The sequence below is a fragment of the Naegleria fowleri genome, assembly GCF_008403515.1.
Source record: "Naegleria fowleri strain ATCC 30894 chromosome Unknown tig74, whole genome shotgun sequence".
NCBI lineage: Eukaryota > Heterolobosea > Eutetramitea > Acrasida > Naegleriidae > Naegleria > Naegleria fowleri.
The window spans coordinates 74563-97313 of NW_025408006.1; the positions used below are offsets into that span (position 1 = coordinate 74563).

A 22751-nucleotide genomic window follows, 5' to 3' on the forward strand; every position below is an offset into this window, starting at 1 on the left:
TGGAGCGAAAAATCCATACATTGAAGGCTTACAAGTGTCATGTTGGACAATTAATTAATTTTTTTTAATTTTTTTTTGATACTTTTTTTTTTAGGACAAGGAGAAAATCTTTGAAAGAACGATCAAATTCGAAAAACAACAATAAGAAAAAGATAGATATTATTTTTATAACATTGAAGATCACTCTACTAGATCATGACCAATGGCTTTGTGTTTTCAAGTTCTTCATACTTATCAAGCTTTCGTGTGTAAAGCTGTCCTGAACGAATAAAACAATACACTCTCAGAAAAGATTCTGAATTGATAAAACCAGTTTTTTCAATGTCCCATAACTTTCGGATGGCTTTTGCTTGTTTTTTTCGAATTCCAAATGACTTTAAGGCATATTTGAATTCTTTCTTGTTCAACAAACCATCCTTGTCCTTGTCAAAGTTTGTAAATACGGTGGATGCTTGTTCTTTGATTACGTTAATATTATTGAAAACATCTCGAGAGGCGATAATTCCGTCTGGAACCCATACAGTAGGCGTTTCGTACATTTTTTTGGAAGGTTGATGCTCTAATTGTGTTAATTCCTAATAATTATTAATCCTTTTTGGTAAAATCCGAATTGAGAGTTCTTCCATTTAGGGACGGATCTTCTTGTGTAACACACAATGTGTGTAACAAGAATTCAGCTCGTTCGTCTGGGACACAAGCTAAACATGAAATGCCATGTTTCCCAGAAGTTCAAAATCCTAACTAAAAAAATAGGATATGACAGTGAGAGCTATTAAGGATGAAAGATGATAAATGGAACAACGTGAACAAATTTTTGTTCAAAAATCTCACGAATTTAGGGGTTTCTAAGATCAATATATTGAGGTGACCCAAGAATTACATCCTTGAGCTAATAATTTATTTGATATTTTTTGCACCAAGCGAAAAACGCCCCATCGCTTTTTAAACTTGGAATGTATTACATATCGCTCGTCGCCAAATTCTTCACCTCCCAAGAATCAATTGAAATGCTTAAACTGAATTTCTGCGTTAAAACTAAATCTTCGAAGAATCCTCTCTCTAATTTTATGAGCCATTTTCAAATCAAATTTGGAAGATTAAATTTTTTAAATTGGCATATTATGCCTTTATAGTTGAAAATCACCAAATAAATTTTACAAACCACTCAACCAATAAAATTCCTCAAATACTCAGAGTCAACCATATCCAACCAATCAAATTAGCTGATTCATCATGGCGAGTAATATAAATTACAAGCTTACACCAATCACACAATAAAACCCAAAAAAAAAAATGGCAGAGGATGAACAACAGAGCTTGATTAAATTACAGGCAAGCGAGGAAAGAAAGCAACAACACAACAAAAGAATTAACAAGTACACAAATGCAAAGAATGCTTTAAAGAAATTTGAAACTTATTCGCGTATGAATGACAGAGACACCATTGCCCAAGATATTGATGAAGCATTAAATTCTTTATACAGAGCTGAAAATGAATTAAATCAAATGTATGAAATTGCAAAAGGTTTCCAAGACAACCTAATGGAAGAACGTAATATGAGATCAGAATTAGAAAAAGAAAACAAGGAATTGCGTGACAAACTTCATCAAGCACAAAAGCATGCTCTTCAGGAAGTGATTAAACAATTGGGTAACCTTTCTGTGGATGAAGAAACGAATGAATTGGTATTAAAAATCAAAAAAGAAGGCGAAAAAGATATTAATCCTGTCAGTAGTAGTGAAGTAATGGATAATAAAGAAAAGTAAACCGTTTACTTCAGCACGAGAGAGGGGAAATTGGATGTGTCACATTTGTTGTTATTGCAAAGCTGGAAGAAAATGAGTGAGAATTTGACCCCTCGAATCGTTCACTCCACATGCGCCAAGTAGTTGTTGTCAAAAACAACAAAATTCTCGACCTTCTGAATCTCCTGGAGGAGGGGCCTGGAAATCAATCTGATCCTGATCTCACAGATTTACAAAGGATTGAGAAACTCGTGGGGATCGAGCAAATCCTGATTTCGTGGGAGAAGATAAGCGATTCCACAAACAATAGAGTTATTTAAAGACGAGATCATAGAGAAAATCATGAACAACTAATTCCAAATACCTTTGGATTATCAAGAAAGCGCATTATGCATGCCGTTGAAGAGTCTTTACAAAGGTTGAGTATTGATTGTAACTGTAATTCACATGTTTCAGATCATTCCTTCAACTAAAACGACAACTCTCTATTTCCCTTATTACAACAACTTGGACATTATTCTTCGATGAGACAACAATACTCCAATTGAGGAAATCATGGAAGCTTTGCATGATTTAGTAAAATCAAGTAAGTCCGTTTCATTGGCACTTCTTCCATGAGGGCTTGTCAATTCGCAAAGGTTCAACACATGGCTGACAAGAGAGGATTCACTAAATTCATCTCCATGCCAAATCTCTACAATCTATTGTATCGTGAAGAGGAACGTGACATGATCTCATTTTGTAAGGATGACTGTGACTCCATGGTCCCTCGAGAGGAATGTCAGCAAGAGCTCATGATTATGCTGAAGTAGTCTTATAGGTGCGCAACGAGTTTTTTCGCTGGAGTGAGCAGAGATTCGCTTGGAAATGAACTAGAATTATTTTTCCATTGTTAGTTTCTCATCACTCTGCATCTTGTTGCAAAGCTGGAAGATTTCGAGTGAGAATTTGACCCTTCGAGTCGCTTCGAATCGTTCACTTCATATGTGCCGAGTTTATTTTCTTCTTCAGTTGTTGTTGTGTTGAAAGTCTTCGTATGTTCCAATGATGAAGAAGCTGAGGAATTTTTTTTCTGAACGAAATTTGTGAATTGGAATACTAAATTTGGTAAACTTCAAGGCACGAATCATCACGTAAGACCTGTCATCATCCACATGTGGTGGTTGTTTGTGAGAAAATCCTGATGAGGATCATCATCAACACCATCTGAATCTCCTGTAGTCATGTTCATGGCACACCTTCTCCTCATGGTTGACCACATGCATGTACCATCCATACAGATCGGTCACTCTCATAAAGCATGTAAATCATCATTTCAATAATAAATCATCATGTAAATAGTCCTTTCCATCTTCTCACTACAGTCATTAATGATGATGCTTAATTGAAAGACTATTCAAACCATTCAAAAAGTGTGAATTCTCATTCTTTTTTTTCTTTCGTTTGTTGTTGTTGTTTGGAGACGAAAAGTGTGTTGTGTTGCATGTCGGAGGAGAATGCTTGTGAGTGGAAATATTACCCAACCAATCTTCAGCGGAAGATCTTTGACACAAATTTGGAGTTCCATTTTCGAAAGGGACAACTATGTCCGATTGTACGCTTGACATCCACTTCGACTTCTCGCCTGTTGTTGGGTCCTGTGATCTCATGATTGTATTGCCACAACCGTGAACCAGCATGTCAACTGGAGGCATCATTGGTTGCATCAGATGAAAAGCATGTGAATTGTTGTTTGTTCCATCTGAATGTTGGTGTGGCATGTAATGACGTGTGGATTTAACATTCAACATCGAAGAATGCTCATGTTTTGACATTTTGACCATCGTTGTCGTCGTTGAACTGGATGGTTCAGTGGGTGTCTCTGTGGTAGTTGTTTCTGTGGTTGGCAAGTAGGCACCATGATGTGATGAATCATTCAAAAGTTGAATGTGACCTCTCTGTTCATGTAAATACATGATCAAGCTCTCTACGATTTTCAATAGTTTTGCATCACATGCATTCAGGATGGAATGAGTTAAATTTTGTGCATCTGAAGATTGGATCCGACATTGCATCTCGCCACCACCTCCAACTTGGTAATCTGTCACATGCTGTTGTGTATGGATGCTCACATTGGTCAATGTGTCCTTTTGCGAATTCAAATCCTCAGAATGTGGTTGTTGTGGTTGTTGATGAGTGAATTGTTTGTATTCATCATGGATCGAAGAGGTTTCCTGTGGTTGCTGATGAGTGAATTGTTTGTATTCATCATTGTACTCATCGACTTGTTGTTGTTGCATTTCGAAACACATGTGTAGTTGGAGATTGATTGGTTCAATCGTGTGGTTATTAGGATGATTAGGGTTTGTTTTTTCATCCAATCCTTGAGTGTCCACATTCTCGAGACATGATTGGAATTCTGAGAGAATATCCTCATTAAATAAATCTTCAAACTCTTGTTGAGTCATGTTAGAGAAAGAGAGGCATGAAATTTGGTCTGATGAAAGAGGTTTTTTTCAGGTGGTTGGATTTCATCAAAATGGAAATTCTTTTTTGGATTGACTTTTCGCAATCACGCGACGTCACAAAGGTGTTGCCAAAAGGATCGGTGTGGCCGACCAAGAACACCTCTTCCTCCTCACAAACATTCGTGAAATCACTCCTCTTTCGAATCAAACACTCGGCGGTGAAGATCTTCACGAAGGTGGTGAAAATGGTGTTATCCACTCTTCAGCTTGTCAACAACAAATAGAACATTCACGCCAAGCTCATTTCTCATTACATTCACTTGAATATTCATGCACTCGATGGTTGTAGGACACTATAAATATCACACACTCATCTAGAAACTTCTGTTTCTTCAATCACATGCCTCTATTTGTCACCATTCTGTTGGAATATCGGAATTTTGTGTACAATTCTTTCTTCACCAAACTGAGAGAATGAATTGCAACGACATGCATGTCGTTTGACTTAACATGCTCACATGTGATGAGACACTCAGAAACCAAAAGGTTCTTCTTCTTCTAATCAGTGAATGAGACATTTCTGGCAACGAGTTGAAGACGCAACGATGGATCATTGCCTTCCTTCGAACTTATTGGCACCTGAACTGCTTGTTGCCACTCTCTCATTGATGGGAAAACATCGATGAGAAGGCAGCACGTCATGTTATTTGCTTCTTATCGAAATGATCGTTTGTGTGCTCCTTTTTTGATTTCAATGATGATCATGGTGGTTGCAACAATACGACGGTGATGGTGGTTGATAGCTGTTGACGATGTGGTCGCATGAGATTGTTCGCAACTCGAGTTGTGATTTCGTCATTTTTTGCTTTCGGTATTTATCCATGGTCAAATGGTAAGATTTGAGTTACGTTCATCGCGATGAACCCACTCTTGCAAGAGAAGGGACTTGATGGTCACTCGTGGTTTATCGTTTGTTGTTTTGCCAATGACATCAAAGCAAGGTTCCCCACAATGCATATCAAACAAGAGCCTTCACAAGTTGTTTAAACCTTTGTCGTTGCAGTGAATATAATTCGTCACAACGACGAGAGGTTGTAGCCGTGGTGGTTTCTATTTTGACAAGTGACACCACCCGAAGAAAACAATTGAGTCTTGAAATCAATACTACCTACTAAAGGCGTTGTTTCGCTTGAGATGTTGTTATTTTCTTGTGAGATTGTGAGAATATGAAGCTAGAGGAGTAATTCAATCGATAAATTCATCGACATTTTGCATGAAAAACAACCTCAATTCCGAAGTTTTTGCCAAAAAAGACATTTGACTTTTTAATATTAAGCAATCATCCCGAGCATAAAAATTAGTGATAACAATAATGATGTGTGTTTAATAAATGATTATGATTAGGGATGAGTGTTTACAGGGATCGACTAGCAAACGAGATGGAAACCTTTCGGCAATATTAGGGACGGTATGGGCGTATAGAAAATTCTGATGAACACGATGATGCGGCGGCTCTTAGAATGAAGAAACTTTGTAAACAACGGTCACCACAAGACAAATAATGGAAAAGTAAATAATGTCTACATGGTGATTGTCAAATGTTCAATGTACGTTATTTTGTTATTACATTTTGTAATTTCCAAAACAAATAAAAAATTGATTGTAAAATTTTAACAATTTATTTCACGCGAATTCAATGAAACGTCGTTGTCAATTCAATTTCCAATTCAATTGCTTGAAACTATTCATACTTACTCATCAAGAACGCTTCCCAAGGTTCCATCACAAAATTAGCACTCATGATTTGATAATACAGGTACTTTCTCTTCATGTATTGGAAGAGAGACATTTTTTCTCGAGAGTGTGTCGACAGCTTGGTGAGCGAAAGGACAAATGACGCACAAAATCGGACTATCGTTGGTGTTGGGTTTTTTTTAATTGATTGAATCTGCTTTTGGGTTTCGGAGGATGATCCACTTTGGGATCTTGGAGGTCAAGAGTTTTTTACAAAATTTGAGGAACGTTACAACGAAAATAAGAGAATCAAATTCTCTCGAATGGAGGAACCTATCGCTTTCGGAGGACTCCATGTGTCAATACTCTTCAAAGGATTGAGGATTTATTTGTACATGCTTCCAAGAGAGGAGTTAAAACGGTTTATGTCACTGAAATGCATGCAGAAATGATGTTCATTTAATGTTTATTTGTTAAATATAACTGAGTGCTCAAAAACACGATCGATTATTGCTACCTTAGTAACATTGCCGCAAGCTCATTTCCAACCACACCAGGACGTTGTAGCAGTTTGATTTCGCTCTAAGAGACTTGGATGATGAATCTCTATCAATTGAATTGCAATTCGTTCTCTTTCATTCGACCACCTTCACACCTTATTATAAATAGGTATTAATTTTCGAACAAAGTTTTCCCTTCATGGTCAATCGTTTCTTTTCAGAGGCTCCATAACTTTCACCCTCCGAAAAACACGACTTTTTTTCACACTTGTCTCCATACCAACCACTGTAACAAGAACAAACATGAGGTCCCACACATTCACCATTTCCACTACACACAGAATTGGTCTTGTGATCCAAACATGAATATTGCTCACAATTAGTTCCATAATATCCATCACTGCATTGACATTGATTCCAAGATACGCATTGACCTCGTCCAGAACACACCAAAGATGTCTCGTTTTTCAAAATTCCAAAACAGGAAAATAAGGAACAGTCCTTGTTTAGAACATGGCTCTTACATTCACAAGTATCCACATCGACACAAATACCAGAGCCAGAACAAACGTTGGGATCTGTCGAATTGATACCAAAACATTTCCAACCTGAAGAAAGAGCCACCACTTGGACATAACTATTCGCAGTAATCAAATAAGGAACTCCTCCCAATGATTCCTTAGTGGCATACAGAGTTGGTATGGCCAAAGATTTCACCGTTGGTTGTTGTGAAATTTGGAAAAAGGTACTGTCTGATCCCATGGTGTAAATATTTCCCAAAGAAGTTACAAAATAAAAATGGTCCAACACTCCCTCTCGAAAAGCTGCCACATCAATGACATATTCTTTTGATGTGCTTTGGTTGGGTATTGTCATCATGTCCGTACTTCCCATGTGTCGAAACAATACTCCATCCTGTGTGATCATGAATAAGAAAGTCGAATGAATGGGCAGAATCATTTTTTTCACCTTCTTTCCTGCAAGTTCCGAGTTCTCTCCTATCGGAATTGGTGTGTAAAATGCAGAATCTGAAAGCGAGGAAGAAAGGATGGAATTGGAATTGGAACCACAAGCGTAAACACGCCCAGTGGATGTCAAAAAATAACTCGTTTCTGTTCCAACAGCCACTTGAACAATTTTCACTCCCAAATAGTCATTGATTCCAGTTTTTCTAAAATGATCTTCAATTCCAGTATCATAGGCTCCCAAACAAAATTGACCAAACGAGTTGGAACCTACTCCATAAACAACTCCATCTGAATCAATGACCAAGGTGTGACTATTTCCAGTGGCAACACTTGTCAAGTTTTGGAGATAGGTAACTTTTGTTGGAGTGTCCAAATATCGTTCAACATGTCCAATACCAAGACGGTTATTGAGAGTGTCTCCCCATGCATAATATGATCCGTCGGATGTCAACATGACAGCACAGTCGTAATAGATATTCAAAGAGGTCATATTTTCAGTAAATAGGTATGGATAATTATGATTCAATATAACAGTAGGATTGATGGCATTCGAATAGGGCATTAGATTGATATGCGAACCTTTTCCCCATGCCAAGATTTCAAATTTGTCATCAGACATGGGTGACTTTGAAAATGCCAAAGAGGCTCCTGAAATGGTAAACAATTGTTGAACATTTGACTGATGCGAGACAATCTGTGATTCCGATGGCAATGGCACTTCTAACGGAAATTGAGAAAACTTTAAATCACCCACACATGTCTGTCCGAAGGTATTGTCACCCAATACATACACCTGATTCATACTTCCGAATGCCACAACTGTTTCTCCTACAAAATATGCCTTAGAAAGAATTGCTGGACCCTCTTGATATGGAAAATTGAGTAAATGTGGACCGGTAGGATTTGGATTCCATCCTTGTGACGTGGAAAGATCTCTTCCCCATATGGACACGATTCCTCCACCCAAGAGACAAAATGCACCCGATGTTCGAAAAGTGGCATAAATTTGCATCACCTGACAACTTCCACCAAAGATTTCCTTAGTAATATCTGTGGGAGAATATTTGATTTTCTCGGAGGAAGAATCAATTTGATGTTCACCATTGTCTCCAAATCCAAACACCTTTGTATCACCGAGTGGTGATGTTTGAGCTAAAGCCAAGCAATGTTTCTCTCCGCATGCAATCTGTGAGAAGACATTGTTCGTGTAATTGAATGGAAGACACACAGGAATTGATGTTTGAATTCCCAGATTATTGTCGAGTAATAAGGCATTGGCATTACTTCCCCAACCATAAATAAAACCAGTGGAATTGAGAGCCAACATGGTCAGTGAAGCACTGGTGATGAATGTAATATTTGAGATGGAATCTATTTTGGCGACAGAATGGTACAACAAATCGGAATTTCCTGTTCCTCGAATTCCAGAATTCCAATAACCAAAACTGTAAATTTCTCCTGTCGTTTGAGTTAATATAAAAAATGTTTCCTGAGTCATAGTGGGATAAACAAAAGGAATTTGAAAAGCAATATGAACTTGTCTGAATGAAGTGTTACTTGGAAGACCTGTCACTAATTGCCAACGATCGAAATTGTAAAATTTCACATAAACCAATTGGTCCGTAGTGACAGCAAGACATGAACGTTCGCAATACATGTGTTGTAATGTTTTTGAAAGAAATTCATTGGTGATTGTATCGTTGAGAGAGTAGAGGTTTGACAATGGTGTTGGTATTGACAACATTGGAGGAGGAAGAGAAAATGCGTTCGAAAAGTAACCACATGTGAAAACACGTGACCGAGTAATGATTCCACTCGAATTCGAAACATAGTTCACATGAATATTTAAATTCCCACTCGATTCAGTTCCAAATATGGATTGAAGTTGAACGACTTCGTCAGAATATTCATTTGGATTGAAACCAGCTGCTGTCCATGAAAGTGTTGCATTCCATAAAATATTTTCAATATTTATCACTCGAGTCAAGTCAGAAAAATGTGAAATTGGAGCTGAAGAGGCTCCAAGAAGAGCTCCGTTTGCGTTACTGCCCCAAACTTTGATGGAGGAAGTTGGAATGGAAAGAGCATGAGAGAAAGGCTGATGGTAATTGTTGAAGATTGTTGTCGTCATTTGAATGATGATGATGATAAGGATAGATGCACACTGTGTTGTGCTGTACAAGTGACAGTTGGGCCTACACATTTTTTGGGCTGTGGTGGCATGTATTCGTGGTTGCAAAAAGAATGCTCCTAGAAGATATCTCACTGATATGAGAATTTCTTTATAAGGGGTTCCAACGAAGATGATGACGAGGTAAACCCAGAAGAAGAATTCTCATCTTCTTTGTTCTCCCTCTTATTCTCATGCACACACTTCTTGGCATACTTTTTCAATAATTGGATGAGATGGTCTTCATCATCTTCTTCTTCCGATGGTAATGTTTGAGAAGAAGTCTTCTTTTCTTGAGGCTCTTGATGATAGACATTATAGAGTTTCAACATTCTCCGAACCTCTAAATTCAAAGCATTCAGAAAGCATCGTTTGTACCGATCGTCGCGAGCACCCAACTCGGAGAGGTATCTCACCACTCCCAATCGCCCACACAAACATGCATAGTAGAGCATGGTATTTCCATATTCATCGGGTTCATGTAGAGAGGGAGAGGGATTGGAGGAGCTTTGGAAATGTGTTTGAATGGCCTCTAAGTTGCCAGTTTTACAGAGCGAATAGATGGAAGATGGTGGTGGTAATGAGGATGGCTCGGATGATGATGAGAAGGTGGAAAGCATGTGTTCTCTCACTCGCTTGTCGTCCAATTTATTAATAAGTTCAAAGGTTCAACACTCAATTTGATTTGTTGTGATCGATATTGTTTGATGCTGTTTTATGTTGGACGATGTAATCCTATCATCAGAGATCATTTGATTCGACAATTTCGAAATTGAAAAGGAATGAACGAGAGTGTGATGAAACATTTTTGTTCAAAGTTTTCAACAATCTTACTCCCAATTTATTAAAGTTGATGTTTCTTGGCTCTATTCAATTCATTCCAATATAACATCTTGTAGTCAGCATTGAGAATACCAAACTTGATGGCACCTCTCAAGAATGGAATTAAGCTAGCCTGAGCTTGAGCACCGTTCTTGGTTTCCAAGAAAGGATGAGGGTTGGATCTCGATCTTGTGACTTGAGTGTCGAAGAGAGTGTACCAAATGAGAAAGACAAAACTCAACAGGGTGGCCATTGTGGCTGGAATGCTGATAATTACAGCTCCCAAATAGTTGAAAAGGAAGAATGGTTCTCCATTTCTAAACTCGAATGGTTTGTTGTCGAGTTTGTATTTATCACTTTCATACTAATGTAAAACATGACGGAAGAAGAATTTGTTAAAAAGAGTGGAGACGAATTAAAATTTGAAAAAACTCGTTCCAAACTTGATGCACACTTACCATTCCAGAAGCAACATCAAAGAATCCAGGATTGTTTCGTTTTGCCAACGATTGCAAGAATCGTTGTTGATGTTGTGCGCATGCAAACCTAAGAACCAAAAGATTGGACTTTGGTACAGCTGCAGAGTTGGAACTCTTCTTTAAAGAACCAAGAACTGTCTTTAAGGCTGCTGATCGATTCATATTCTCTTTATGAATACTCAAGTAATACTACTACTATATTGTGAATGAACAACACAGAGATATGTGAGTGGAATTTTTTTGTATGTACACGAATGAAGATAAACATTCAAGCTATAGTGAGGAGAAATGATAGGAACGACGTCACCGATGCTAAGGCTGTACTGCCGGCGACAATGGAGAAAGGCGGCTCCCCTACGAAGGCGATGCAACGAGGATCGGTCCTTTCAAATTGGGCCGACTGGACTAATACTTACGATTCGTTTCTTCTTGCAAGAAATTGATTTTTCTTGAGTGATGAAAGCCTCTGTTCTGTTGATATGGTATAATGAAGATTGTTTTAACACAAGATGAATTCATGTCCTTTCAAAAATTCAGCTTTATGGAATGATGTCCTTTCAAAAATTCAGCTTTATGGAATGAGCTTGCGCGCCACCACAGAACTACAAAAAAAAATTGCGTCATTAGAATGAGAGCCAGCATTGCAACTTTGAACAACAACAACAGCCCAACCTTTGGTCCGAATACAACAACAGCCTCTAACACGACCTTGTCTTCACTGAAGGGTGGTGCTTCATCGGGATTTTCAACGGTTGGGGAATTGCAGGCTTTTATCAATTATAATTGCAGAAGAAAGTACTACAGCTCGATCACTGAGGTTTGTGAGTTGTTTTTAACGAGAGCTGAGGATCCGATCGTGAGATTATGGAATTCTTTTGGACATTGTATGCAAGGAAATTTGAGCGAAGCCATCCGAGGATACAACATGATCAAGGACAGAAAGGAAGTTCAATTGGCTTCATACATTGGTTTGGTGGCTGCCCATGAACAATCGGCCATTCAAGACGAACAAGAAATTGAAACTCTAAAAACATTTATTGAAATGGAACGGGGATCGGCCCAAAACTCTGCCAAACTACAAGCAGCGTTATTATATCTGCATTTGGGAGAATTTGATGAATGCAGAAATATTCTGGAAGATGTAAGTGGATCCTAATTTTGAGAATTTTTTGTTATGCAAGCAAATTCCATTCATTTTCCATTCTGCTGAAATTTTACATTCTGGATCAACAAAAAATTATTTTTAAAAACACACTCAAAAGATTGATGACAAATATAAGGACCCATACACCAACTTGGAAACAGTCAAAGCATGGGCAACGTTATTGGATGATGAAATAGAACTCGTAAATTGCGAGTCATTGTTTGACGCTTGCATTAAGGCCGACCCAAAAAATCTTGACGCCATGATGGGAAAAGCAAAAAATGCAGAAAAACAACGAAAAATACAACAAGCGGTCGATATTTGCAGTCAAATCAGTTTGGCATTTCAAAATTTCTCACCTGCTCTTGTTGAAAAATGTCTCTTGCTGATTCAACTTGATGATTGGGATCAATGTCGAGAGACTGCTCTTCGAATTATCCAAAAACAAGACCCTAACAATGTGGATGCAATGTATATTAATTTATTGTATTTATTTGTGAAAGGTTCACAATATGAAGATCTTGTGAATCAATTCAATGAATTATTTAAAGCCATCACAAAGAGAGAGGCCAAGAATGATAAATTATGCTTCTCATTGGCCAAAACGTTCTCATCACTCTCCGAAGGAAAAGAAGAATTGTTGAAAAAGTCACTCGATTTGCTCAACCTGGCTAAAAAAGCCAATCCTATCGAGGCAGACTATTTCATTCTTCAGGGACATATCCAAGTAATGATGAAGGATTTTATTAATGCAGAAACATCCTTCAGAAAAGCTCTCGAGTTGAATGATGGAAGTATTTTGGCGAACAAGGGACTTTTCAAATGCTCCATTCTACAGAATAAGAAAGACGTGGCAACTCAATACAGAGATTTTCTTGGAGATATTGAAGTCATCATGGACGAACAGGACGACGATGTTCATGAAGAGTCAGCACAAGAAAACAAATCTGAACTCTTATTCTTGATGGCTCTGTATGAACATAGATGCAACAAAAATTTGGAGAATTTTACCAAATCACTCTCTGATGCGTATGCTCTCCATGAAAAGGAACTCAGATCCATGAAGAAAAGCATTGAATATTATGGCATCTTGAATCCTCAATTTATTTTGGAAATTTGCAATGAGTTAATTCGTTCCATCCCAAGCGAACCATTGGGACCCACAGATCCACCCACCGAGGAGCTTTCCTTGTGTTCTAAAATTCTCACTTCCCTCACATCAGAAGTACCAGGACTCATGCTTCCCCAATTACTGTTAGCTAAAACGAAATTCATTATGAGAGATTTCGAATCAGCACAGCGCATTTTAGCACGTGTGTTGCAATTCGATCCCAAGAGCTCACAAGCACATATTCTGTTAGCACAAATTGCATATTACCAAGAAAATTATGCACTTGCTACCACCGAATTGGAGAGAGCAGTGAGCTATGATTTTGCTGTGACAAAACAAGCAGACTACAATTTGTTGAAGGCTAAAGTACTTGCTTCTAAAGGAGAAACCAAAGATGCCATTCAAAATTTAGAGAGAATCCTTAAGGCAGAAACAATTCAACGAAAGATTTCAGATGATGAACTCATATCCATTTACTTGGAACTTTCATCGGTTCACTCAAGAAGAAACGAACATGTGGAAGCTGCCAAATACATTGAACAAGCTTTGGAAAAATTTGCTGGCACTGAGCAAGAAGGAAGAATTATTATCGCCAATGCCAAGCTTTCCATCAGTAGAAATGACTCTGATACTGCCATTTCAATTTTGCAATCTGTACCACCAGAATCTTCTTTCTATTTACTTGCCAAGTCAGAAATTGCCAAAATTTACCTCAATAGGAATGATAAACGTGCCTACGCCAAATGCTATGAAGAACTTGTGGAAAAGTCAACCAAGACTTCCTCCAGTTATTTATTCTTGGGTGATGCTTTCATGAAAATTCAGGAACCAGAAAAAGCCATTGAAGCCTATCAAGAAGCACTCAGCGTTGATCCAAAGAATTTCTCACTGAGAAATAAGATAGCCAAGTCCCTAATATTAGTACACAATTATGATGAGGCCATTTCTTTCTATAAGGAAGCGATTGATCTTGATCAAAACAATATTGATCCCAGATATGATTTAGCGCAGCTTTATCTTAAGCTTCGAAAGTTTAAGGAGGCTGAAAGTACTCTAATTGAAACAGTATCTGTTATTGAAGGAAAAAAATCGAACCAAATTAGTTTGATGTCTCAATACGTTAAAGTCATTTTGCTTCTCTCACAAGTTCACAGTAAGATGAGTGACTTGAAAGTGGCAATGAACGATTTGGAACAAGCAAAGAATATGCAAGTCAAGTAAGTTACTCGATATCGTTTAGTATTTTGTTCCAATTTTGGTTAACATTGGTTAACATTACTACTGATAATTATACGTATTTCCTCATGACTCACTAGAATTCTCTCAAAATTACAAAATTCACAACAAGACACTCTGTATTTGGAAAAACAAATTGCCGCAAAAATTTGTTATGACTTGGGAGACTACAATAGAAAATCTGGTGACTCTAAAACAGCATCACTTTTATTCAAAGAGGCACTCCAATATGATGAAGCGCATGAGTCGAGCATGCTAGCTCTCGCAGAAATTTACCTCAAAGATAATGACATTGAGGGCTGTCAAAGCCAATGTACAAGTTTGCTGCGAGTGAACAAGTCACATGAGCAAGCCACCATCATGATGGCAGATATAATGTTCCGAAACAACAAATTTGAAGAGGCTATCGAACATTTTCAAACATTCCTACATCACAAACCAAATAATTATAAGGCTCTCGTAAAATTATTGACTCTTCTTAGAAGAGCTGGAAAACTCGACGAGGCAGAACCATTTCTAAAAGAAGCACAAAATTTCTCTCCCAAGGAAGAATATGATCCAGGTTTCAACTACTGTAATGGGCTCTATCACTTGTACAGAAACAATGCAAGAGAATCATTGGTTTGGTTCAATAGAGCTAGAAAAAGTGGTGACTGGGGAGAAATGGCCACTGTCTACATGATTGAGACATACCTTAATCCAGATACAACTGTTGAAAGCTCTGAAGTTGATCAAAAAGAAAAAAATCCCAAGACCATGGTGAGCGAAAACAGAATGGAAAGTATTACTGCAGCAGAAAGATTATTGGAAGAGCTTACAACTACAACCATTTCACCACACAAAAAGAAAACTCTACAAGGATATCTCAAGCTTGCAAAATGCAAAACAAAGGATGAAATGGAGAAGTGCATTCCATTTTTTGGTGAGGTGTTGTCACAAGACTCAGATTATGTACCAGCACTAGTTGCGCTATCGTATGCATTCGAGAAGACCAAACAAACACCAAAAGCCAGACAAACCTTAAAAAGAATTTCAAAAATGGAAATGAAACCTGGATGGGAAGATGATTTCGAACGAGGATGGTTATTACTCGCGGATATTTATATTGGAGGTGGAAAGTTTGATTTGGCACAAGAACTCATTAAGAAGATTTTAGAAATCAACAAGTCATGCACTCGAGCATGGGAATTGGATGGATTAATCTATGAAAAAGAAGGTTCTTTCCAAGATGCTGCCAACTGCTATGAAAAGGCATGGAAGTTGTCAGGTGAGTCCTCGCCGAATTCTGGCTACAAACTTGCATTCAATCTATTGAAAGCAAAACGACACATTGAAGCCATTAATGTTTGTCACAAAGTTTTGCAAAAACATCCAAACTATCCAAAAATTAAGAAGGAGGTTCTAGATAAGGCTCGACTTTGTATTCGACCATAAATGTCTGTTATGGAAAATAAACCATCATCAATAGTGAATATGTTGGAAACTGTTCATACCAATTTAAAAAGGTCGGAGTGATGTTTGGGATGTTCTAACGCTTCTTTAGTAAGGGAGTTGTTTGATTTCAAAACCTTATCAGTTTCTTGTGAAAAAAATGTTTTAGTCAACTGAAAACTTTACTTAAAGTTCCTGGTTGACTAAGGTATTGGTATCGAGGAATGCATAATTGTTCTTACTTGTTTCTTCCACATATGCAAATTTCGTTTCTCGAAAGACAAGGACTGATTCATAATGATGTGAAACCTGAAAATATTGTGAAATATGACGATCGTTATTTTCTAATTGATTTTGAAATTTCAAAATAACAAAGAGGGATATCGAAAATCCAATGGAAATTGCATACGTAGTGGCATTCCCTTAAAATCAAAGTCCATTCTCCAGGATATCGTACTCCAGAAAGAGGATCTCTTGCTTTGATTTCAAATCAAAGCTGGATAACTTCACCACCACTGCATGACTCTATTGTGAAAATTCTGACTAAAGGAGGGACAATAATACATGTTTTGATTTGATTCAAATAACCATAAAAAAATAGTTCACTTTTCCAATATGTCAACAACGGATTCCACCTCTCCACCACCTTGCTTCACTCATCACGATCGGCTGACTCTCACCATTGAGAGTGCCTCTAACTTGGTCGCTGCTGATTTGAATGGTTATTCAGATCCTTTCGTAGATGTTTCAATTAATGGCGCTTACGAGAAGAGAACTTCGGTAAGATCATGATCTCTTGATCACCTCAACATGTTGAGGGTTAACTATTATTATTAATCGTGAATGATGGATTGCATAATTAACAATTTCATTATTGAATATGACCGACCACCTTCATCATTGTTCAAACTATTACCAATGTTTGATATTCAATGATTCCGATCAACAACCACACACCAATGTACGATGATGATGGATCATCATGAACAATCATATTCCTGAATCATTATTTAGATCAAAAAGAAAACTTTAAATCCCGTTTGGAATGAAACCTTTGAATACCGTTACTTGTTGTACATGATGAATTCTCCCTATCAATCCTTTTCTGTAGATTTTGAAGTTTATGATTGGGATCGATTCACAAGCAATGTAAGTGTTTAAAGCTCAAGTGTTCATCCAACTTGTTTCATCGGATCATCACTGTTTGTGATTTATTACACTACCTGATCACATCATTCTCTCACACACACTCACACACACTCACCTCATCATGATGATCCAATTCATATGAATATTAACCGTATCAAGGACTTTCTTGGTCGTACCTCTCTTGAAATTAATGCAGCCCACATTGAATTTGGAAAACTCTACACTGTTGAACTCCCACTCAAAGATACCAAATCAGGAATTCTTAAAGTGAGCTACAAAGTGGATCGATTAGCTGAGAAAGTTGTGAAAAAGACTTCCATTTCTTCTTCTGGTGGAACCTCTTCAAGTACTTCTTCATTGAGATTTATTGATGAAACCTTTCCAAGTGAATTCCGTCCAGCTGCTCCAAAAGGTTTCAAACTCATCACTTCTGAGTCCAACAAATTATTGGGAACTCATGTGGCTGTGCTCATGAACACCACAACAGGCGAGGTTTTGACCATTACTTACAATGACCTTAAAACTCTTCCATTTGACGATGGAGCCAAAGTTTTCCTGGATGTTTATTTGAAAAATTTGAAAGATCGTGCAGACAAGTCTCGTGGAACGTATGAATTAGAAAGTCGTGAAGTGGATGTGACCTCTCGAGTGTCACATCACAAATTTACAAAGGTTTTGGAGAGTCGTTGTTTGACTACTGTTCAAGGTAAAAGAGTGTATTGTGTTTCATTGACATGTGGCTATTCGTGTGGTGTTTTGTGTAATTTTGTTTGGATGAATGCACAAAGTACTTCCTTGCCAGCATCCAAGTATTCTCAATTGTTGGAAATTGCCAAATGGACTGAAGTGAGTAAGCCATAAAGTTGAGTTTTTGAATCGACAATTTTTGTTTGTTGACTTTAAATCATGAACGTGTTCATGTAACATTTACATGTTCTTGTAATGCATGCTCCTATATTCTTTCATGATTAAGAGTTGAGTTGGATCAATCGCATTAAGAATTGCAAAAAAATGCACAAGATGAAGTTTGTTTTTCATTGTCCACCACTACCACAATTCATCCAAATCACAACATGGCAATCTTTCTTTCGGAAACGAGTGTATGACTATGGTCATTTCATCGGATCCAGTCGTAACTCTCAGTTGCAACAACACTATCATCACTTGTTCCAATTTCATTCTCAATCGTCAACGAAGAGTCATGGCCATACAATTTTAAATTTGCATCACAAGAAAAAAATGCATCACTCTCAAAACTTGACGGATTCTTTATCCTCTTCGTCATTAACACTATCATCTTCATTAGTATCTAGTAATGCACCATCATCATCTTCCAACAAGTTCATATCGTTTGGTGAACAGGATATCCATAATGGATGTATTTTAAAAGTTAGTCTAAATTCGGAATCTAGTAGTAGTGGTAGCAACTTGGATTCATATTATTATGAACAATGTAGTGAACATTTAAAACAGGGAGGATTGGTTGCCTTTCCGACTGAAACAGTTTATGGTCTCGGAGCCAATGCTCTCGATGAGAAGGCTGTTTATTCCATTTTCAAAGCAAAGAAGAGACCTCTCACCGATCCTGTCATTGTTCACGTATTGAATGTACAAGAAGCTAAAAAGTATATTGTGATTGAAGAGAATTCTCTATATATGAAATTTTATGATTATTTGGCTGAGTGTTTTTGGCCTGGTCCTCTGACGATTGTCAGCAAATCCAACGAGAATATAATTCCCGATTGTGTTACGGCATCGACAGGATATGTGGGATTGAGAGTTCCAGCTCATCCTGTGGTTCGTAAATTGTTGGAACATTGCAAGTTACCAATTAGCGCACCATCTGCCAACAGATTTGGACATGTCTCTCCAACCACTGCTTCCCATGTCATGGAAGATTTAGGTTGCTACAAGAAGGAAGAAATTGATGGTGAAAATGTTTTTAGAATTTTAATTTTAGAGAGCTCGGAACAAGATGGCAAACATTCGGAATGCAGTGTTGGAATTGAGAGCACTGTCGTGAAAATAACTGCTGCAGAGCAACCAAATGTTTTAAAACTTGAAGTACTTCGAAGGGGAGGTATTTCAGTGGAACAACTTCGAAAGTGTGCTCAAGTTTTTGTCGAAAGAGAATCCAAAGACTCATACAAGCCAGAAATTCTAATTGAAACACGTCAAAAAACATATAGTGTCAAGATGAATGATACAACAGCTCAAATTGCTCCTGGACAGTTAATTACACACTATGCACCTTATGTTCCTGCTTACATTTTGGAGAATGTGGTCACACGGACAGAATCATCACACTCTCTGAAAGAAAATCACACACTCGTTCCAATTCAAGAAACTATTATTGTCGATTTCGGAGGGAAATTACAACATTTAAGCCACATCTGTCTCGTATATAAGGATTTATCTAAGGATGGTGATATTCACGTCGCTCGTAAGAATGTTTTTCAAGTATTGAGAGAATGTGAAAAGATTGAAAGCGCTCAAGCAATTTTACTTCCAAATTTGTTGCATGTTGACATTGAACATGCCGATTCTCTTTTTGATCGACTTTTTAGAGCTGCCAGTGGAACCTTTGCATGTCTCATCGAAGAGGAGTCAGGAAAATATTCATTGGAAATACCGAGTCGATCCGATGCTGCCACTCACCCCTCTCATTAATCATCTCGTTGTTCTACCATTTTTTTAAATTACAATCTTATTTAATTTCTTTTGACATAACCTAGAAAACATCTATTAAATGAATATTCAACAAATTATTATTTACAAATTATTAAGAAAATATAAGAGACATGTAGTGAAATTCAGTTCAAAAAAGAAAACATAAAAGAAGCATGCCACCTGGTGTCATGATGTCACGCACACAACTACTTACTTTTCCAATAAAAAATCCGAATTAACAAATGAATGATATTCATCAAATAGTTCTGTACAATCTGTGCCCAACACTTGTTTCAAAATCTCGACACCTCCGGGATGATGATCCAAAAATTTAGTGATATCATACACGCGTTCTCGTAAAATCACCCAAGCATCTTCCACTGTATTGTGTTTGGCAACTTCACTGATCGGAATGGGACCCAATGATGATGATGCATTCGGAGATGGCATTTTCATGGTGAGCATACTCCATTGTCGGAGCCCAAAGCCTGGTTTGAGAATGACCTTTTCACGTTTCCGGAGAGGAACAACAGTATTAGTTGCATGGTTGGACGATGCAATCGTTTTGTTGTTGGAAGAATCCAAAGAAGAAGAAGGAGTGATTCCGTTCGAAGTTTTGGTAGTGCTCCCAGAAAAGAAGTATGAAAACATTTTTTTTTGAAAGATTTTGAAAATATTGGTTCGTGGCTGAGAATCCTCAAAAGTTTGATCGAAAAGCGCGCGCTTAAATTGTTTCTCCTCCTTCGCGGTAGATCAATAGTTGGTTTCATTAGTTATTCGAACTGTTCAGAAAAAGCTGTTTTGGACATGGCCATTAAACTGTTGATTACAATGAATCAGACAATGCCAAAATGTCATTTCAAATCATTCAATGTGTTCAATGATTTACAGAAATCTAAATCACTTCTAGATAATTCTAATTGAGCTCACAAAGTCAATCTTTCCAAATATCATTCTATTCCGTTTCTACAAGAACAGATTATTTCTTTTAGCCGACCGATCAATATTTAGAGAACCACAACAAGAAAAATGTCGCCAACAAGTCCTTTCAAACGCCATCCACATCATCACAGGGTGATACTCCTTGTGTTCGTGGCCACTTGTCATCTTCTATTGTTGTTGTTGTTGTTGTCGTTACATCATGTCAGTGCCGCTGCTGGTTCATTCCGAACCGAAAACATTCAATTCACTTCAAAAGCTCCTTCGGGAAGCCTCACTCTTTACGGAACTCTCTTTCTTCCATCATCAGTTTCAACAACGTCCTCCTTATTTGCCAAAGAAAGAGAATCCTCTTCATCCTCATCCTCATTCTCTTCATTCTCATCATCATTGGAATCTAAAGAAGAAGAAAAGGTTCTTCAGCAGAAATTCCCAGCAGTGGTGTTGGTTCATGGCAGTGGTCCTCAGAATCGGAATGAATCCATTCAGAATTACGTCTTTCTCAACACTCAGGCACAACCCGAATGGAAGAAACCTCACTGTGGTTATACTTCTCTCAATTTCCAAACCTTTCATGAAGTGGCTCAACATTTGGCTTCCCAACACGACATGATTGTTCTCACCTATGATAAGAGAACGTGTTGCAATGCTCAGTACCATCCTCAAACGTGTGGAAAAGAATCATGTCGTGTGGATCCATTCACACATCATTTCACTGGTTCGTGTTATTATGCATGTCAAGCTGCCAATTCTCCTCAATTATTGGATTTGAATGTTCTCACTTTGGAAGATTTGGTGTTGGATGTGGTTCATGCGTTGGAATATTTGGCTCTGAATCGATCGCGTGATTTATGGTTGGATGTTTCACGATTGGCCTTATTGGGTCATTCATAAGGAGTGAATGTCGTGTTGAAGGCCATGAATGTTTTTAATGACAAGTTTCGAAAGATGTGGTCCTCTTCGTCGTCCTTATTCTTGATCAAGAATTCTCCTCTTCCACAAGTGAGCAACGTCTTTCTGATGAATGGCGTCGTGTTCGATTATGGACAATTATTATTGGACCAATACAAGAGAATTCTGGACAAGTGGATTCTCATTAAGGGAGTGTGTGAAAAAGAAGATCCCTCTTCACCACTCATCATCAATGCCAATCAAGCCATTCCTATTGCTAATCAAACACTTTTGGTCTTGCAAGATTTCTTTCCAAAATTTAAGGCTGGAGAATATTCTCTCCGTTGGATTGGGTCTATTCTATTGGAGGAGCCATCTCTAGTTATTTTCTGAAATCGTGTTATGAGTTTACATCAATTGAATTCACAAAGGAACAATTATTGAATATGAAGAGTGAAAAAAGTGATGCTGATGATCATCAGATGCCATTTGTGTGTTCATTGAATTCACCCACTGATCTCAATATTCAACCCAATGAATATGCTGCCTTGTTGGATGTTATGGCACAACGAGAACCCTCTAAAACCATGTTTCAAGTATTCGAGAATTTGACACATTTCGACACCCCAAGTGATTTGAGTAGTAATGAAATTACTCAAAAAACAATGGCTTTTATTGCATAGGAGCAAGTAATTTTACATCATGATCTTGAATGTGTGTGAATGTTCAATAACACCACAAGAGATTACGGCGTTTGCATTTCACACAATTGCAACATTTTGTTGGTCAATATAGATTTCTAAAATTGCCAATGTGACACTATTTCTTCTTTATTCACCTCTGAATCATCCATTTGTGGAGCAAGACAATATGGAAATTGCATATTTCCCTCCTCTCATCAATCTCAATCGGCAACAAAATTCCCACATTGATAAACGAGCTCAATAACAAAATGATGCCATACTTGAAGCCAATTGTTGATGATGATTCAAAGACTTGATGATCTTCTGGGCTCATTGTTGTTCTCGATGGAGTAAATCTTGCATTTTCTCAATTAGTTGCCTTATCTGTTGTCAGATCTAATTGTAAACAAATGTTCGTTCTTGGCCATTTCTTTGACATGGAAGAATAATGGGTCATGAAATGATTCGTTTGCTTGACGGTGAAGATCCCTCCAAATTCAGTCCGAAAGAACTGATTGTATTCTCAATGATTTTCTGCTGAGTGTATTTGACAATGCCTTCCCTCCATCGTCACCACAGACACAGTTTGCGTTATCCAGAACGTCTTCAATTTTTCCAAGTGTAGGGTCTT

The 22751-nt window shown here is 37.7% G+C and overlaps 12 protein-coding genes across 12 annotated transcripts; 6 read left to right on the plus strand and 6 right to left on the minus strand.

The window, feature by feature from the left end:
- Positions 1-188: 188 nt before the first annotated feature.
- FDP41_009868 (uncharacterized protein) lies at positions 189-539 on the minus strand (the record flags this gene model as incomplete). The annotated part of the gene is made up of 1 exon (XM_044713872.1): positions 189-539. The coding sequence occupies one exon, from the start codon at positions 537-539 to the stop codon at positions 189-191; it is 351 nt and encodes a 116-aa protein (XP_044556361.1).
- Positions 540-1293: 754 nt separating this feature from the next.
- FDP41_009869 (uncharacterized protein) lies at positions 1294-1767 on the plus strand (the record flags this gene model as incomplete). Its single annotated transcript, XM_044713873.1, has 1 exon — positions 1294-1767. The coding sequence occupies one exon, from the start codon at positions 1294-1296 to the stop codon at positions 1765-1767; it is 474 nt and encodes a 157-aa protein (XP_044556362.1).
- Positions 1768-3113: 1346 nt separating this feature from the next.
- FDP41_009870 (uncharacterized protein) lies at positions 3114-4193 on the minus strand (the record flags this gene model as incomplete). Its single annotated transcript, XM_044713875.1, has 1 exon — positions 3114-4193. The coding sequence occupies one exon, from the start codon at positions 4191-4193 to the stop codon at positions 3114-3116; it is 1080 nt and encodes a 359-aa protein (XP_044556363.1).
- Positions 4194-6586: 2393 nt separating this feature from the next.
- Positions 6587-9526, minus strand: FDP41_009871 (uncharacterized protein; the record flags this gene model as incomplete). Its single annotated transcript, XM_044713876.1, has 1 exon — positions 6587-9526. One exon carries the CDS (start codon positions 9524-9526, stop codon positions 6587-6589), a length of 2940 nt encoding a protein of 979 aa, XP_044556364.1.
- Positions 9527-9657: 131 nt separating this feature from the next.
- FDP41_009872 (uncharacterized protein) lies at positions 9658-10185 on the minus strand (the record flags this gene model as incomplete). The annotated part of the gene is made up of 1 exon (XM_044713877.1): positions 9658-10185. One exon carries the CDS (start codon positions 10183-10185, stop codon positions 9658-9660), a length of 528 nt encoding a protein of 175 aa, XP_044556365.1.
- Positions 10186-10409: 224 nt separating this feature from the next.
- FDP41_009873 (uncharacterized protein) lies at positions 10410-11028 on the minus strand (the record flags this gene model as incomplete). Its single annotated transcript, XM_044713878.1, has 2 exons — positions 10410-10751; positions 10846-11028. The coding sequence occupies 2 exons, from the start codon at positions 11026-11028 to the stop codon at positions 10410-10412; spliced, it is 525 nt and encodes a 174-aa protein (XP_044556366.1).
- A 466-nt stretch (positions 11029-11494) lies between these two features.
- On the plus strand, positions 11495-15791 carry FDP41_009874 (uncharacterized protein; the record flags this gene model as incomplete). Its single annotated transcript, XM_044713879.1, has 3 exons — positions 11495-12007; positions 12129-14338; positions 14438-15791. 3 exons carry the CDS (start codon positions 11495-11497, stop codon positions 15789-15791), a joined length of 4077 nt encoding a protein of 1358 aa, XP_044556367.1.
- A 612-nt stretch (positions 15792-16403) lies between these two features.
- FDP41_009875 (uncharacterized protein) lies at positions 16404-17798 on the plus strand (the record flags this gene model as incomplete). The annotated part of the gene is made up of 3 exons (XM_044713880.1): positions 16404-16568; positions 16803-16937; positions 17097-17798. 3 exons carry the CDS (start codon positions 16404-16406, stop codon positions 17796-17798), a joined length of 1002 nt encoding a protein of 333 aa, XP_044556368.1.
- Positions 17799-18176: 378 nt separating this feature from the next.
- FDP41_009876 (uncharacterized protein) lies at positions 18177-19607 on the plus strand (the record flags this gene model as incomplete). Its single annotated transcript, XM_044713881.1, has 1 exon — positions 18177-19607. The coding sequence occupies one exon, from the start codon at positions 18177-18179 to the stop codon at positions 19605-19607; it is 1431 nt and encodes a 476-aa protein (XP_044556369.1).
- A 41-nt stretch (positions 19608-19648) lies between these two features.
- Positions 19649-20258, minus strand: FDP41_009877 (uncharacterized protein; the record flags this gene model as incomplete). Its single annotated transcript, XM_044713882.1, has 2 exons — positions 19649-19679; positions 19822-20258. The coding sequence occupies 2 exons, from the start codon at positions 20256-20258 to the stop codon at positions 19649-19651; spliced, it is 468 nt and encodes a 155-aa protein (XP_044556370.1).
- A 378-nt stretch (positions 20259-20636) lies between these two features.
- On the plus strand, positions 20637-21440 carry FDP41_009878 (uncharacterized protein; the record flags this gene model as incomplete). The annotated part of the gene is made up of 1 exon (XM_044713883.1): positions 20637-21440. One exon carries the CDS (start codon positions 20637-20639, stop codon positions 21438-21440), a length of 804 nt encoding a protein of 267 aa, XP_044556371.1.
- Positions 21441-21494: 54 nt separating this feature from the next.
- Positions 21495-22120, plus strand: FDP41_009879 (uncharacterized protein; the record flags this gene model as incomplete). Its single annotated transcript, XM_044713884.1, has 2 exons — positions 21495-21818; positions 21869-22120. 2 exons carry the CDS (start codon positions 21495-21497, stop codon positions 22118-22120), a joined length of 576 nt encoding a protein of 191 aa, XP_044556372.1.
- Between the last annotated feature and the right edge of the window lie 631 nt (positions 22121-22751).